This window comes from Asterias amurensis, chromosome 9 (genome assembly GCF_032118995.1).
Source record: "Asterias amurensis chromosome 9, ASM3211899v1".
Classification (NCBI taxonomy): Eukaryota; Metazoa; Echinodermata; class Asteroidea; order Forcipulatida; family Asteriidae; genus Asterias; species Asterias amurensis.
In genome coordinates this window covers 18,629,425-18,646,447 of record NC_092656.1, presented here as the reverse complement: position 1 = coordinate 18,646,447, position 17,023 = coordinate 18,629,425, and the positions used below count along the sequence as shown (strand labels likewise).

At 37.1% G+C, this 17,023-nt stretch overlaps 3 protein-coding genes across 5 annotated transcripts in view; 2 read left to right on the top strand and 1 right to left on the bottom strand.

Annotated features, from left to right (window-relative positions):
- The window catches only part of LOC139941327 (uncharacterized), a 28,283-nt gene extending 24,333 nt beyond the window's left edge, over nucleotides 1–3,950 (top strand). The window contains exons 32-33 of one of the 2 annotated variants that reach the window (XM_071937761.1): nucleotides 53–541; nucleotides 1,287–3,950. In XM_071937761.1, coding sequence (XP_071793862.1) covers nucleotides 53–541; nucleotides 1,287–1,314 — 517 coding nt within the window. In that variant the 3' untranslated portion in view covers nucleotides 1,315–3,950. The remainder of the gene's footprint in view (nucleotides 1–52; nucleotides 542–1,286) is intronic. The other variant, XM_071937762.1, reaches the window with a different exon arrangement.
- Nucleotides 3,951–4,120: 170 nt separating this feature from the next.
- Nucleotides 4,121–14,033, bottom strand: LOC139941328 (cotranscriptional regulator ARB2A-like). The gene is made up of 11 exons (XM_071937763.1): nucleotides 13,878–14,033; nucleotides 13,253–13,323; nucleotides 12,923–13,040; nucleotides 12,092–12,535; nucleotides 11,721–11,884; nucleotides 10,665–10,856; nucleotides 10,282–10,359; nucleotides 10,007–10,126; nucleotides 8,968–9,081; nucleotides 8,067–8,151; nucleotides 4,121–7,350 (listed from the first exon to the last, which is right to left on the bottom strand). Exons 3-11 carry the CDS (start codon nucleotides 13,011–13,013, stop codon nucleotides 7,106–7,108), a joined length of 1,533 nt encoding a protein of 510 aa, XP_071793864.1. The 5' UTR covers nucleotides 13,014–13,040; nucleotides 13,253–13,323; nucleotides 13,878–14,033; the 3' UTR covers nucleotides 4,121–7,105.
- A 1,277-nt stretch (nucleotides 14,034–15,310) lies between these two features.
- Nucleotides 15,311–17,023, top strand: part of LOC139942149 (insulin-like peptide receptor) — a 98,110-nt gene continuing 96,397 nt past the window's right edge. For both annotated transcript variants that reach the window (XM_071938879.1, XM_071938878.1), the window contains exons 1-2: nucleotides 15,311–15,731; nucleotides 16,687–16,829. In XM_071938879.1, the coding sequence (XP_071794980.1) occupies nucleotides 16,730–16,829 (100 nt within the window). In that variant the 5' untranslated portion in view covers nucleotides 15,311–15,731; nucleotides 16,687–16,729. The remainder of the gene's footprint in view (nucleotides 15,732–16,686; nucleotides 16,830–17,023) is intronic.

Here is a 17,023-nt window from a genome sequence, read left to right as displayed (position 1 = left end):
GTCTCAAGTGCTTTTCGTTTAATTAACTCAATGTTTTGTCTGAACCTTACAGCCAGGAGAAAGCCAAAGAATTGGCCAAGAAGACTCCAGTGAAGGAAGAAATGATAACAGTCACGAATCAATCTCCAACGGAGTCCAGACGACTGGGATCTGGATCACCGTCTCCACGTGGTCCTTCCCCGATCCCAAGAAAAGCTAATCCCTTGGAGCTCGCCGCAGCTTTAAAGAGATTATCCAACAATGCCGCTAAGAGATCCCCAGATTCAGCCGACTCTAAGAAACTATCGCAAGATGCCTCGGAGGAGATGAAGCGATCAAACATCAAACTCCCAGACACGGGGAAGTACGATCAAAACAAAAGAGCTTCGTTAAATTCCATGGAGGCCCGCTTAGAGGCCCTGAAGCACTCCAGTCAGGTCAAACCAGTCAAGGGATTGGATAAGAAAGATTTGGGATCTTCCTTGGAGCAACCCAAGAAGCAGACTCGTTTTGTTCTTCCGTCGAGTAAGAAGTTTGACAAACCCAAACCTAAACCTGAGAGGTAAGTCCAGTTCTACATTTCTTTACAAAACCTGGGCCCAATTTCATAGAGCAGCTTAACGGTAAGCTAATTTGCGTGCTTACTGTAGCAGATAAATTTGCTTAAGCCTTAGTATAGTTCACAGGTTAGCAAAAAAATTGGGCGGCCATATTGCGTGTTTACCGTGGATTTGCATTGTGACGTCATTTATTTTCGTGCGGTAAGCACGCTTACGGTTAGCAGCCCTATGAAATAGAAATTGCACAGTAAGCACAAAATCGGCCGCTAAGCAGCGCTATGAAATTGGGCCCTGGGCTAATATTGATCTTAACTGCAAATCCCTCTAATTGCTTAGCAAAGTGTGATATCACAATACAAATCACTGTGGAATTGGTTTTACATTGCATGAATATGGTAACTCATCACCAAAACAAAGCATAATTAGTTTGACAATGTTTTGATCAATTCAATAGATGTGCAACAAACCTGCTGTCTGATTTTGATGGGTTTTAGGGTTGTGAGGTTTACCAAGATGCTAAACATTGACTTTCTTTTAAAGCACATGAAGATTGTCTCACCTGAAAAATTTTAATCATCGAAAGAATTAGACTAGTCTTTGTCTCGTGCTGATAATCAAATAAATGCTTCACACATTATTTGAAACTGTTCTGTTATCTTCAATCTTTTGTCTAAATAGATCCAATGGGTTGAGTTTGAGCCTAAAATCACAATGCAATAATGAATCTTCTTTTTGGTTTTTTAACAGCATTCATCAAGCAGATGATGAGGTTTAGTCACTTCACCCTAAACACTGGACTGATTTCAATGAAAACAACCTTGTGGTATCGTTGAAGTAGTGGATACATGCTGAAAGAGTTAAGCCATATCCAAGTATGTGGCTACAGCTATGGCTACGACTGTCACCAAGGATGTACTTTACTTCAATGCATGATGACCTGGGGTGGATTTCACAAAGAGTTAGGACTAGTCTTATCTCGAGTTAGGACGAGTTACTCGTCTTAACTTAGGACTAGCTGTACGTTTTTGATATCTCTTATAGGACTAGTCCTAAGTTAGGAATAGTCCTAACTCTTTGTGGAATCCACCCCTGGAAATCTAGCCGTAGCCATATCGCAGCCTTTACATGAAGGAATCACACAGTCAAGACGCCATCGTTGATGTAAACAATGGCAATTGAGCTGGTTAGACAGCTGCTACAGACATAGTGTTCCAAAGTACCTATTGACTTCAAAATATCAAAAGATATTCTAGTCTAGCCTCAAATCATAGTTAAATGTCTATACAATTAAATACCAATATGTTTAATATAGACGAGTTTGCGGTAACACCATGTAATACCAATCTCTAAATGAGTTAGAGATTGTTATTACATGGTGTTACCGCAAACTCTTCTATATCTTATTTCCACCATGCAAAGTTTCAAATCCTACTTAATATATTTAATGTATCATTGTTATTATCAATACTTGTATATTTTATACTTCATTTAACTATGCATGTGTAGTTGAAATTGCTTGTGCAGCATCTATCCATTAATAAGGGCTGTCTACTTGGTACATTCTATTCCTGCTTCAGTGGTGCATTGATGTGTCTGTTTAAGATTTAGTTATGTTTGGTTTTGCCTTCATTTTGGGATTATTTTTTTTTAGAGATTTTAAAAAAGTTTGTTTGTTTTTATGATTTGGTTTTTTATTCTGTGCGAGGCTGACTTTTGTGCTGATATTTTGTTGAATTGTTTTGAAGCAAATTTTTTAAATGAATTGTTTTATTCTTGATTAACATTGACACACTTCTAGTTGGTGTTTTGGTAGTGATCATAACTGTAACATAAAATGTCATGGTGCTACTTAGCAACAAGTGGTGCTTAAAAAATTGTCTGCTTAGCAAACACTGAGCAGGATACCAGTTACAGATGGTAGCCTACATGTGGAAGTGTATGTTGGCTGGTCAACTTATTCTTTTATCATTGTGCTTAGCTACTTTTAGTGCTTAAAGGCAGTGGACACTATTGGTAATTACTCAAAATAATTATCAGCATAAAACCTTACTTGGTAACGAGTAATGGGGAGAGGTTGACAGTATAAAACATTGTGAGAAATGGCTCCCTCTGAAGTGACGTAGTTTTCGAGAAACAAGTAATTTTTCACGAATTTGATTTTGAGACCTCAAGTTTAGAATTTGAGGTCTCGAAATCAAGCATCAGAAAGCACACAACTTTGTAAGACAAGGGTGTTTTTTTCTTTCATTATTATCTCGCAACTTCGACGACCGATTGAGCTCAAATTTTCACAGGTTTGTTATGTTATGCATATGTTGAGATACACCAACTGTGAAGGGTAGTCTTTGACAATAACCAATAGTGTCCACAGTCTTTAAAAGCAGCTCAATGCAACTAGACCTGTGTTGTGTTTTGGAGTCTCAAACCAGACAAAAACAAGATTTTTTTACTTCAGAGAACTGTATGAAAAAGGCTCTTAAATGCTACACTCTTTATGCATTTCACCTAAAAATTTATGTTACCGAAATTGTGTGATTTTCATGAAATGGAATTTGCTGTTTTAAGGTTGACATTAATTTGCTGTGTTCTCTCCATCAGTCCTGATAGTGTCTTTTTATTGGGGTTTTTTCAGCATATATTATTTGAAATGTTACCAATAACTCCGTCCAATGGCCTCCGTCCACTTGACCATTTGAAATAGATGGATTTATCACCTGGGGCTGATTTCACAAAGAGCTATGGTTGGGATCCTAACTGCAAATCAATCATAGTTGCCAAGTTAAGTGTGATGTCACAATACAAATCACTATGGTAATACTGACAAATTATCTTGCGATGTATTTTATTGCTTTGTGAAATCAAGCCCTGATCTGGTCGACACCAAATCCAATTAATTTTCTCAATATTTGAGATGCAAGAGTTAATCAAATAATAAAGAGTAACTTCCAGCCGTCCTGTCCACACATTCTATATTTTATATGAAATTGTAAATATATTTTTATATATAATACAAATTATTATTGCTTTGATGTGGGTTTGTTTTCTGTTTATTCTACATGTGTTTCCTTCGATCAAGTTATGTAAATTCTTTCTGGGTAATTTTGTTTTATGTGAGATATTTTAAGAAACAACACTGTGTGAACAAAATTAATTAAGCTTTGGTATTCTTATACTTTATTCCATTTGTATCATTCCGATGCAAGTAAGACATTCTCTGATTCCTTTATCTTACCAAAATATTTGTTGTCACTTTAAAATTAAAATAAAAAGCAGTCACTTATCGACATGGAAAGGCTTGTCTTAAAAGGAACACGTTGCCTTGGATCAGTCAAGTTGGTCCTTGAAAAGCGACCTGTAACAGTTTTTTATAAAATCGGTATGGTAAGAAAGATGTTGGAAAAGTAGAATACAATTATCTACACAAATATCCCTCGAAATTGCATGTTTTTTTTTTTTTACCTCATCCAGTAACACGGTCGGTCAAATGGGAGTCAAATTTTTTTTTGACTCCCATAAATGGCCGACCATGTTAGTTCGCAACGTATAATGGAAACCGTGCAATTTTGAGTGATACTTGTGTGGATAATTATATTCTACTTTGTAAACATCTTTCTAACCATATGTAATTTATAACAAACGGTTTCAAACGCTTTTTATAGACCAACTAGTCCGATCCAAGGCAACGTGTTCCTTTAACCCTTTACAAAAACTGTTGCTTTCTAAGAAACTTGAGAATATTGATAAGTGTATTCCATCTCAAGAAGTTTGAATTGTTTTTTTACTGAAAGCTTGGAAATTCTTATTCACTTACTATGCAAAACAGGTATATGGCACAATCAATGTATGTTTTCTTTATCATTTGTAATCATAATCAATTAAAGACATTCTCAGCTTTACAGCCTAATTATTCACTTGTACTAAATACTGATTTTGAAATAAACTTTTTTATTACCAAAGTAATGTACATATCTATGTTTTGGTTTTTGTTTGATTAAAATGGAAATGCCCAAAGAATAGCTGGAATAGAAACACGTAACATGCTTTTTTTAGATTTGAGATTGATTTAATAAAATGAGAACACAATTTACAACTTTTGAGTCAAAAGCTCAGATCAGTAAATTATTTTTACAAATCTTACAAGGAAAGTTTTGTACTATAATATACAATTTCAAGAAGCACAAGTTTTAAAAGTTGCCGCATCTTGTCACTCTGATGAGAGAAAAATAGGTGTTTTTTTAAACTGCCGAGTTGAAAAACGTTACCCTGTAAGCAAAACTGGTATTTTTGGCACATTCAGTCATCAGCACTCAGTAAGAATCTATCTTTGGCTGGATGTTCTTCACAACAAACCAGCTTTTGTTAAACCATGTTATTAATTATTGTATGAAGTCCTTATCCATTCCAAAACTAATCAGAAAATAAGCCAATTACCACTACTAGGGAGTAGGGTTAAGCCAGCTGGGGGCGTTAGTATTAACTGCATTAAACCATTGGTAATTACGATGTAAGATTTATATCAATTCAATTAAAAAACTAATCAGAAAAGAAGACCTTTTACAGGAACTAGTTATCCCTGCTTTGAAGTGGGGTTAAGTTTACCCTAGATTTAATGTTTCTTTTCCCCAAGAATTCAAATCAAATCCTTTACAAAATGAACAATTACACATGATTTATTTACATAATTAAATCCATCTTTCACACAAACAGTCACATTTTAAATATCATTTAAAAAATGGGAGATATGGAAGTTATTGCCTTTAGAAAATATATACATTGTATATCAAAATATGTTATATGTTTTTTTATTTGGACAGTGATCACAAAAGCTTGATTTTAAAAGGGTGGGGTCAAGTGTCAACAACCCTCGAAACAAACGGTTGTCAGAACCACCCCAACTCATTTAGAGATCATTAACCCTCAAATTTCACAAATCAAATCAGTAATTTTCCCTTTATATTAATAAGGTTTTTCCCCATTAACTCAGCTTTTACCTCCATCCCATAAATATTAAGGTTTTGCAATATTGTAAAAGAAAGTAGTTAACGATCCTGACACAATGTAATCCAGCTGCTTCAGCAAACATTTCCCTCAGCTATTATTTGCGTTTATACAAAGGCCCTTTTGGTTAGAGAGTAGTTTGCAACAGCCAGTTCTATTTTCTCAAAAAAATATTGTTTACCATTTTCTGCTTGGCAAAAATAAGCCAGACACCACTCACAGAGGGTGCACGTCACATGGTATTTTGGCTGGTCACCTAATTATTCCAGTCTGGTAAGCATAATTTTGTTTTGCTTAGATACTCTTTGCGTTTTAAGGCAGTGGACACTATTGGTAATTACTCAAAATAATTATTAGCATAAAACCTTTCTTGGTGACGAGTAATGGGGAGAGGTTGATGGTATAAAACATTGTGAGAAATGGCTCCCTCTGAAGTGCCATAGTTTTCGAGAAAGAAGTAATTTTCCACGAATTTGATTTCAAGACCTCAAGTTTAGAACTTAAGGTCTCGAAATCAACCATCTAAACGCACAGAACTTCGTGTGATAAGGGTGTTTTTTTCTTTCATTATTATCTCGCAAGTTCGATGACCGATTGAGCTCAAATTTTCACAGGTTTGTTATTTTATGCATATGTTGAGATACACCAACTGTGAAGGCTAGTCTTTGACAATTACCAATAGTGTCCACTGGCTTTAAGCGGCTCTATGAAACTGCCCTAGTTTTGAGCAGACCCCAATCCAATCCAATCAATCCCTACCTCAATGATCCAACAGAGTGATGAATAACCCAAAGGCTGAATTGAAAGAAATGTCAAACAAATAATGAAAACCTCCACCGACTTTAAGCTTCAAATCCTCCTAAGCTACACAACCATGTTATGCTCTTAGGCATAGCATTGGTTTCACTCACATTATGCTAACAAAACTAGATATCAGAAACGCAGTTGTAACAGTCTGCAAATATCATAAATAGCAGCAACAAAAGATTCTAAAAAGCAACAAAGTTGTCATTATAGCAATGGATCACCAAGGATCCACTTTTATCAGAATGATTTTCTTGTACTTTCCTACTTTGTACAACTGCAAAGTACTTTCCTACTATACAACTGCAGTAAAAACAAAGGATAAAAATATCAGACACAGCAAGACTGTGTACCGTATTTTTGCACATCTGAGAAACCAAAAAACAAGAAAACTTAGATGTAAAGGTGCTTACCTGTTTGTGTCATGAACCATATTGACAAACATTTTGAGTATTATCATAATTATATCTCTTTATTTCTGCCTCTAGCTACCGGGCAATCTCGGTGGTCTAGTTGGTATGACACTGCTCTAGAATTGCAAGGGTTGTGGGTTCGAATCCCACACGAGTAAAAATGCCTGTGATTTTTTTCACAGGACTCGGGAAAGTACTGGGAATACAGTGCTACACACGTCGGTGTATATGGGTAAAAACCAAAAATTAATACTCTTTATTTCAGTTTTCCCTTCAAAGTAAATCGGAAAATTTCAAGCAACACAGGAACATATTTTAAAAACTTTAGAAAAAATGGTTTTACAAATGTTCTTAGACTGGTGTGTCAGCTGGTCCAATCTCTGTTTCCTGTCCCTGGTTGATCTCTTCCTTCAACTCGGTCTTCTCCGTCTCTACATCCTTCCTTACTTCATCAGACGTTTCTTTAATTTCTGGTTCTGCAACTTCTGGACGAGGGTTTAAGGGTTTGATGTTTTTAACCTCGCCTTCTTTAGTTGCAAGGAACTGGAAGATGGAGTCGATGCTGAAGTGAGATGTTTCTTCATGCTTCATTGTACCTGTTGGTTTTTAATTAATAGATGTTAATTTTCATAAGGGATGAAGAATATCTACTTGCTGGGTAGATTATGTTCTTTTGAGATCTTATCTATAGTTTCTACTTTGGAAATCATTCGACTTTTTAGAATGTTAACTTCTATACTACAAATTCCTCCAAGTGTGTGAGATTTTCAAGGCGTCTTAAAGGGATGCTGCAGTGAATTAAAATAAAACAGTTAATTTTGCTGTCATTTATTTCTGATTATATGTATTGAATACAATGTTTTTTGTTTATTCCCGACATATCTGACTTGCGTAATTAGCGAATAAGTCATGCCCCCCTTTTGTGGATTGTGACCGCCCCCCCGCCCCCCCCACCATCAACATCATGTCGGGAATTCAAACATATCACCGGCAAAAAGAGTCTGGTCCCTAACTATACGCGCCTAAGTACCAGGCCACACAGTGCACACGTCTCTATATGGGGGGCACACAGCCAGGGGGCCCGACGGCTCGGGTTACCGACATGTCATCACGTTAATGGAAATGAAGGCTCCCTTTTAGGGGCGGGGTGGGTTCCCCTAATCTCTTGAAAACCATTTTAAAAATACTTGCGCATTTAATAATAAACAGAAAAAAAATATTTCAGGTTTAAAAAGTCATGTTTAATCGTTTAAATGAATGAAAAAAAACACTGCAGCCACCCTATAAATAAGTTTTGTGTTAATCTTTATACCTGCTGAAACTCTCTTGCAATCATAACCCATATCATCAATAACAGTGTCTAGTGGTTTACTGGATGACACCCAATTCACTGCATTCTGTAGGTAAATAAAGAATCATATCTCATGAAAACAGAGGCAAGATAACTAGAACGTAGGCCTATGGCTGTACATTGAGTTACAACATATCATTATTTTTGGAAACAGGTGTGCGTGCATGCAACAACTGGTTGAGAGCTTATATTTTTATGTACAGCTACAGACCTGGGACGTATTGCACCAAGCGGTCTTAAGCCGGTCTATGCGCTATAGCCGGCTAACTTGAAACACGCTTAGACAGTCTTTAATTATAGACCGATTGCAATAGCGTGGTCTATAATTATAGCCAGTCTTAAATCTTAAACCTGCTCTAACCTGGCTATAATCAGTCTTTGTTTTGGTTTTTAAAGATGGTGCTGCATTTGTTAGTTGTAGATGATTTGATACAAAGAGCTCTACGATGAGATTGTATTTTATTTTAGAAATAGATTACACCCATTAAAGGCATTATGATGATGATACTTTGTATCGTGTCATATGTTCCCAACAGTAAACATTATACAACTCAGAGATAGGATATCCGATGATTCAAACCAAAGCAATAAGAACAATGCCATACCGCCAGTGCCTGTAGAAGTGCTTATGGGACATTTGTTTGTATTGCATTACTTTTCGCCGACTTATCTAAGACCCTCTTATTGCAACAGGCTTTATGACTGACTAAGCTAAGACCGTCTAAGGCAGATAGCCTGCTATAACTGACTGGTCTTAGACCGCTGACTAAGACCGTTTTATTGCAATCCGCCCCTGCTTTGATCATAACGACACAACCCTTTAATACCACAAGTTTATCTTCCTACTTTGTATATATCTCACCTCAACAAACCATGAGTAGAAAGCATCCAACCTCCGATCCTGGCTCATGAAGTGAACGGAATCAGTGAAGGCGATGGCAAAAACCTTCCCAAAGCTTTCCTGTTTTTTTGTTGCCTGAAGAAAAAAAAAATCATCATTTGGGTTTTAATTCATTAAAGAATTATCCAAAGTATCTCATAAACAATGAGAAAACGTTCACGCTACCATTGAAATTAGACAACACAAATTAATGGTCAACCGTTTTTCACTTGAAAATAAAAAGACCCTAAAAGTAAAGTTCATACCCCAAACCGTGGAATTTGGTCTTTGAGAGGGCAAGGTCAATTCCATTTTGCATAGGGTATTGTTATTATTATATTACTTCCATTGAAAAATCTTAAAGGAACACGTTGCCTTGGATCGGACAAGTTGGTCTAAAAAAGCGTTTGTAATCCTTTTTTGTAAAATGCATATGGTTAGAAAGATGTTTTAAAAGTAGAATACAATGATCCACACAAGTTTGCCTTGAAATTGCGAGGTTTGTCTTTTACTGTGCGAACCAACACGGTCGGCCATTTATGGGGGGTCAAAATTTTGACTCCCATAAATGGCCGACCGTGTTAGTCGACGAGGTAAAAGGAAAACCGTGCAATTTCGAGGCATGTTTGTGTGGATCATTGTATTATACTTTTACAACATCTTTTTACCCATGTGCATTTCATAACAAACGGTTACACACGCTTTTCAAAGACCAACTCGACCGATCCAAGGCAACGTGTTCCTTTAAAGTCTAAGGGAAAAATTTGTAGGGGGAATAAGGCCAAGACCAGGGCAATGTAGTCCAAGGCCTCGGTGGCCTGTGTGTTATTCCAGGCCTAATCTCTAGTAGTTTAAAACACCTTACTACTTTTTACAGACGTCGTGAACTTGTGAGTTTGAATCAATGTTTAATCTGTTAAAACAAATCTGTTGTTGTTGCTTTACAATGACAGCATGCTAAACTTGGGTCTACACAAAAACTATGCCAAGAATTTTAAAAAACATTAAATGATAAACTTACTAAATCCATTGTTACCACCCCTCCATAGCTGTGTGCTACTATGGCAACATGTTTAACTGGAGTGTTGGCCACAAACTTATCCCAGACAGCAAGTCCATGCTCATTGGGACTGGAGCTTCCCTGTAAAACGAGTATAAAGACTTGTGATGAATCAGATTTAGTATGTGATGACGTCAGGTACTTTGTGCCAAGACATTTAAAGTCCAAAATCAAATAATCCCAATTAATGTCAAGTTCCAAGCCAAACAAGAAATGAAGCAAAGTTATGTCTGTACCTCTTTCCATATTCTCCGACCATCACTGTCAATATAGAAGTTGTCATTCGTATTCATCACCAGGACCTCATAACCTTCCTGCCGTAAAACAAAAGAAAATACAAATTATTGAGTTACATAACACCTGGGTCCAATTGCACAGAGCTGCCTGACCAGAAAATATTGCTTAACAATTGACTGTTAGGCATAAATGAGCAGGATATCGGTCACAAATTGTACACGTTTGATGGACTTTAGGCTGGTAACCTTATTCTTGTAATCACAACTTTGCTGTGCTTAGCTACTTTTTGTGCTTAAGCAGCTCTATGAAATTGGGCCATGAACACAAGAAATTACAAGCACATCTACAAAAAAAGACAGCAAAAAGGTGGAGACAGTTTTACCTTCATAGCTCTCTGAATGTAAGGTATTTGTGTACCACTATCCAAGCAGTCATTAATGATGAGACGTCGTGCCCACTGGCCGGCTCGAACAACTCCACTACCATGAATTAATATCAAGAGTTTATCGGTCGTCGTTTGAGCATTCTCACTCATGAAGACAAAGCCACTCCCTTCATTCTCATTGTCATCAAGCTGTAACAAGATAACAATACATAAAGCATTGTTTAAATCTATTGTAAACACATGGCAGTGTCATGGCCGAGCGGTTAAGAGCATGGCCAAGCACTGGTGTTTGGATCCCGGTCGTGACACTTGCTACATAAAATTCGGGAGGTAGTGCTTTCTGCTCTACCGGACAGGCTTCGAATTGATGATACCCAAGCCTACATCTGTATGGACTGTAAAGGGGTGAACCCTGTTTCAGCCCTAGGAGTAGGTGGCAACGGCCTCTTGAAAAAATAATTGTAGCCCACACCTTGAAGTGGCCTTCAGGCCTTGTGTGTCAGGCGACTTGCATAACAAAAAAATTAAAAAATATAAAAAAATATGCATCTTGACAACATCAACCTAAATCTATAAACATACAGCGACAAAGAAAAAAGTGCACTTTAAAAAAACCGTATTGCACCAAAAGATTCAATGCAATTGTTGTGCTCTTTTCTGGTCATCAGACCAAGGTAAAGACTTCTTAACTCTTGTCACCATAACATGTCCACTTACTTCCCACTAAGACTAGAGATTTGAGTCAACATCTAATGTCATCAAGAGGAAACTTAGTTTCTCACTTGATTTCTCTGGAGCTGGAGTTCGCTGGACTAGGGCAAAACAAACTTCATATTCACATAAATTCAATCAAAAAAAAACCTTGCACAATTTGCTGCGCACTTTCACACCCATCTAAATCTTGTCTGACATTTTGCGAGTCAATATTCACACAAAGGAATTTACCCACAAAAAGATGGAAATTGTAGGAGGTGCGTTCCATATTGTGCAAGGGACCTATACTAGCAGCTCATAGTTGTACTAAGTGATCAAGAGGATCTATCTGCTACTTACATAAACTTTCTTCAGTCCAGCCACTGTTTCTAGAAGCTCATAGATGTGTTCAGTAATGACTTCACCAATTGCCTCATAATGCATCTGGTTGTAGCGATGGTCGTTTTTCCTGACGTCAAACTTAAAACCTTGTTCTTCATTTACAATGTGTCTAAGTCTACCCTCTGAAAGACAAAACCCAGAAAATCATTTTGCAATTCGGTTTTCATAACTCTTTAACCAGTTGTCGCTGGGATGTTCTGTCTTTTTTCCCCTTCCAGCCTGATTGGATTGTTTTAGAAGAATCACGCAAACATTTTTCTTTGATTATACTGGCACAAAGAAACCAAGACTTTACAAAGCCAAGACAACAAAGATTCAAAGTGTCTTACCTTTGTTAAATGCATAATTGAACTCTGCCAGGGTTTTAGGAAACTGCATTCCATCTTCCTCATCCTCATCCATGTCTGAATCGCTGAGATCTTTCTGCTCAAGTCCTTGGTCTTCCTTCACCTTCTCCAATCCCTCGTCTTCTTTCAACTTCTCAAGTCCTTCATCTTTCTTTTTCAGTTCTTCCGCCTCCTCCACCTTCCCTTGTGCTTCCTCCTTCTCTGGTACCAGCTTTACCTCCTTCTCTTTCACACTCTCTTCGCTCGCTGCTTCATTCCCATTCTGGACCAGACCATTGTCTTGTTCAGTCTCTTTTGGTACATGCGAGTCTGTAACTGACACTGGATTTTCTTCAAGATGCATCTTAGGTTGTTTAGGGATCGGAGATGAACATTGAGGCGATGGCTCAACATCATCCGTAGAAGTATCCATCTGAGACTGGGACTCTGAAGAAAAAAACACATCATAATTAGCCAACGACCGCTTGATGCAACAAATTTGTCATGTCTGGATCTGGATAAATATTCTTAACAATAACATTCTAATTAGAGCAAAACAAGAAGAGAAGATGATGAAGAAAGTTCATATAGGGGGAAAAACCCACAGAGAATTATTCCAGGGAAAACCCACGCAGTCAAGTAGGGACTGAAAACCATATCCACATAGTGCCCCAGTGGGATTCGAACCGGGGTCCTAGAGGTGGAAGGTGAAGCAAGACACCACTATACCAACCTGGCCACTAGAGAAACACGTGTGAAACATGAGCTTGATTTGAGTTTTTATGCAAACGGATAAAATATCTTGAGCTAAAGTTATGAGAAGTTGTTGTGTACCTTGTCCATCTTGATCTACAGACATCTGAGAGTCTAATACTTCTTGTGTTTGCTGAGAATCGTCAGCCGCTTGTTGCGACATCTCATCCATCTTAAGATGCTGAAAAACCACAATCAACTACGGAGGAAATCAAAACTAGAAATTAAAAGCCAGAGTGATGACATAGAATTCAGATATTATTGTATTCCTATTTAGGAAGTTAAAATGTGGTACTCAGATTAAATATGAAAACTGAAAACAAAAAATCTTTGAGATTAACAAAGTCTGTACAAAATAAATAAATAGCACCTTTTTAATGATTTGGAAACGCGATTAATGGGATAATTTACCTGAATAAGTAATAAAGCAACACCAAGACCCAGTCCAATGTGAACTTTATAATCCAGTTTTGTTACTGTTCCTAAATTGTAGAGAAAACAAAATTTTAATCGACAGAGTATCATATTACCTGAATTTACATGCATCAAGTTGGCACTTTATATTTAACAAAGCCCACTTTTTTTATCTTTAGATTAATCTTTTAAAAGATGAGTTGCCAATAAACAATAACTAACATTTAAAAACAACATGTTGTGCCATAGCCCACCTTGTAGAGCTGTTAATGGCTCTCTTTTAACATCGGTCTGTAAATTGTAATTGCAACAGTGAGTGATGAGACTGAAGAGATCCATTATCACTAGTATCAGCTCAACAAACAAGGTGGGCTAGTTGTGACATCACACTTTGCTAAGGAATTAAGATAATTCACGTCTTAAGATCAATGTAAGCTCTAACTTAGTGAAATCAGTCCTCGCACGGAATTCCTCAATAAGAAGAAAATTACGAATACAAACTTTAACCATGCTTTGACTCGAGTTTGATTGAAGCATGGATGTGTATAAATTAGACGGTGACAGTGACGACTCTCACGTAAATGCAACAACAAAATTGTAAGCAAAAGAGGATCTACCTTACCCTTTGACTATGATGAGACAGTAAGATGTTCCTGATTGAGGAAGAACACGGAAAATGGTTTCCACTGCTTTCAATTTCAGCTTACATTGTAAACAGAAACTTTCAAGAATAAACAGCTTCTTTCTCCCCCAGGTGTCAGTTAATGGTGTGTCTTTGACGAAAACAAAATGGGGAAATCCCAAACACAGTAATGATGCAGAGCGCCCTCTGTTGTTAAATTTTAGCTTCAAACGTCCCGGACGCAAAGGGGAAAAGGGGCGGGGGGGGGGGGGCTTCCAGAAGCTGATCGTCAAAAACTCTGACGGGAAAAACAACATATAGAACACAAAACTAACAGTTCATAATATACCCTATAAAAATCAGTATAACTGCAGTTAGTGTTTTGTTCCTTTCAGAAGGTTTGTATGAGTAGTTTAGAAGGGTAACCGCGGAGAGTGCCCCCCTGCGTTCTACAGCGGCAAAGAAAACCCTTTCGGCTACTATTATGGCGATTGGCATTTTTAAATCCCCCTAAAGTTGTATAAAAGGAAGGGTTGTAAATTTATAGGGAGTTGCGTTCATTTCCTCATTGAAGAACTTTCTACTAGATTGGCATTTTAATTTGTTTTTACTTCCCCCTTATAAAGTTGTACTAGCTACTGGCTGGCTGATCAACACAGCGCCCTCTATTTAGAACCCCCTTGACTTGGAGGCTGGACTGCCCTGGTTGCCCCGGGGGCCGAGCTTTAAATCTCTTCAGCTGTAATTTCTTCATAGAGAATAAAATGAGGCAAATATTTCCATATATGAATGCTCTATCTAGTTAGCAATAAACTGTTAAATACTGATCAATATCATGGACATTAGTGATCATCTACAAGTACCCATGCTTTACTTTTAGATTCTAGGTCTGGGCATAGAGGCCCAAGTAAGTTGTGAAATAATGCAAAGGGTGGAACTATTCTTTCTAGTGTTGATTAAAAGTGTTTATGCTTAAACAATACTTTCAGAATCTGCTTCTAGAAAAATCTCCACAGCAAAGAAAACTGTAAGAAAATAAAATATCCCAATGTTCTGTATCTAAAAATATAAAAAAAACAAAAATATAATACCGTGCTACATTGTTACAAACCAAACCTATTTTTGTCAAGATGAAATACAAATGAAGATAAAAAAATGCCGTGCGTGGAATTGAAGATCATGAGGGAATAAACCCTTGGGAAATGCAGGGAATTGAGATAATCCTCCTCAAGAAAGATCGTTTTTTTTTTTTTTTTAATCCACAAAATTACGAATGATCCCAAACCACCTAATATGGATTGTGGACTAGTCCATAATCTCATCACTGGTCCTCTCTCGTCCCCCGTCACGAAACAATGGATGTCACTTACAGGAACCAGCTCCGGGATATTATGTGTACAAATCAAATGCGTGCATAAACGATGTGCGTTCTGAACACCTAGAACGACGAATAAGTCACTCTCAAATTATCCAGTTTTATACCTTCTTGGGGATTTCAAGCTATCTTAAACTACCATGTATTGATCACAGAGGATTTTATTCCCGAAATTTGAGTATAATTTTGGTTTATAACCAGCAGAAGAGGTCAGTGCAGTGTGGTTTAAGCAGCGGTTCGGTAGAGTGCGGAGGTTTTTTTTGTACGGAGAGTTGACCGTGTGTTTAGCGAGGTCAGTGCTTTGACGGTACGGACGGACGGCCGGCACACAACAACAACTTCCACGACGTACTGTGATCTACGTACACAGCCGGTGAAGTATTTACAACGTGTGGTCTTCATCAAACAGCAATGGTATTTTGTTGTGCTTCGTCACATCGCGTTCGGGATTTCTGTCATTAAAATGCCATCTTGTATTTGTAAGTAATTTTTGAAATTGCAAGTCTTTTAAAATAATTATTGTTATGTAGGAAGCTTGATCGTTGTGTGTTGAAATGTGAGAGTGGAAGAAAGGCAATTGGTTAACAAATCAACCAACATTTTGTTGACATTTTTTCCATACCGTCTTGAATATTTTCCTTAAATACATAAACTTATGCCTAAAATGCACTGTATAAACTGCAATTTGGTTGTATGGTAGATGTACAAAGCTCTTTACAAAATACAAACACTTTTTTTTTAAATTTTGCATGTGAGTGAGTGATCATTTGATTTAAATTTTAATCATGAGCTCATTGTTTTTTTGGCTGTAATGACAAAAGGTATCAAATGCATTTTGATTAATGTACTGTATTTAACTGTTGTGTAGACCCTTACTTACAATACATGATGTTTTTTTGTAAAGGAAATGCCAAATCAGATATTACATCAATTTATTGATTTACAAATCATCTGGGAAGGTATTTTTTCTGTTATTCTAAAGAAATGTACACGCACTGCATTGCATGCCATCGTTGGTTAGCTTAGATCATTCTACTATTACTAACCTAACCAACCATGTCAGAAATGCTTTTAGTTTTTTCTACCAGGCATGCCACTTTTTCCCTCAGCTGATCAGCTGATTTTCACATTAAAAAGAAATTGCCCTAGAAAAACTGAAAAACACTGCAGATTGAAATGACAAGATTGCTGTTTTACATCATTTATTTAAACAAATATAAACAATATTCCACATGGATGTTTATTAATCTTAATCTTTGGAAAAGGTTCCGAATCGCGCCACCACTTTTTCATTCGATATGAAATAATGTTATCCAATTTATCTCAATGAGATATCCCTTTTTGTAAATAAGTGAAAAGATGGTGGCACCATACGGAAAGTTATCCTAAATTTTCACTACAAATAATAATTGAATTTGTGTTTTTTTTCCATAGTGTAATCATTGACGCTTGAGTGCGCTATAATCAAGTCACCATCATGTATTTGATGGCTTCAAAGGACGTACCTGTGGGGTACCTCATTGGGACTCTGTTCCTGGTGCTCTTTGTCACAAGAGAAGCTACTGGTGCTGAAGAGAGTAAGTATTTTTCACACTTACCCTCAATCCATCAAATACCCTGAAACACCAAGGTGACTATTTTAAAGTCTGGAGTGGTGCCACACTTTTCTATTTTTAAAAGCAGCTCTACATGTATGACATTGGGCCCAGGCTGATAAGAGCCAACAGAGGAATTTGTCTTAATGCCCCCCAGTCATTGCCTCAATGCCCCT

Coding starts and splice junctions, on each gene's coding strand:
- LOC139941328 (XM_071937763.1), bottom strand. CDS start 13,013: ATGGATGAGATGTCGCAACAAGCGGCTGACGATTCTCAGCAAACACAA. Junction 9,082..10,006: donor GGGTGGTAACAATGGATTTA/GTAAGTTTATCA, acceptor TTTTTTCTTCAG/GCAACAAAAAAACAGGAAAG. Junction 8,152..8,967: donor TCTACTCATGGTTTGTTGAG/GTGAGATATATA, acceptor ATTTACCTACAG/AATGCAGTGAATTGGGTGTC.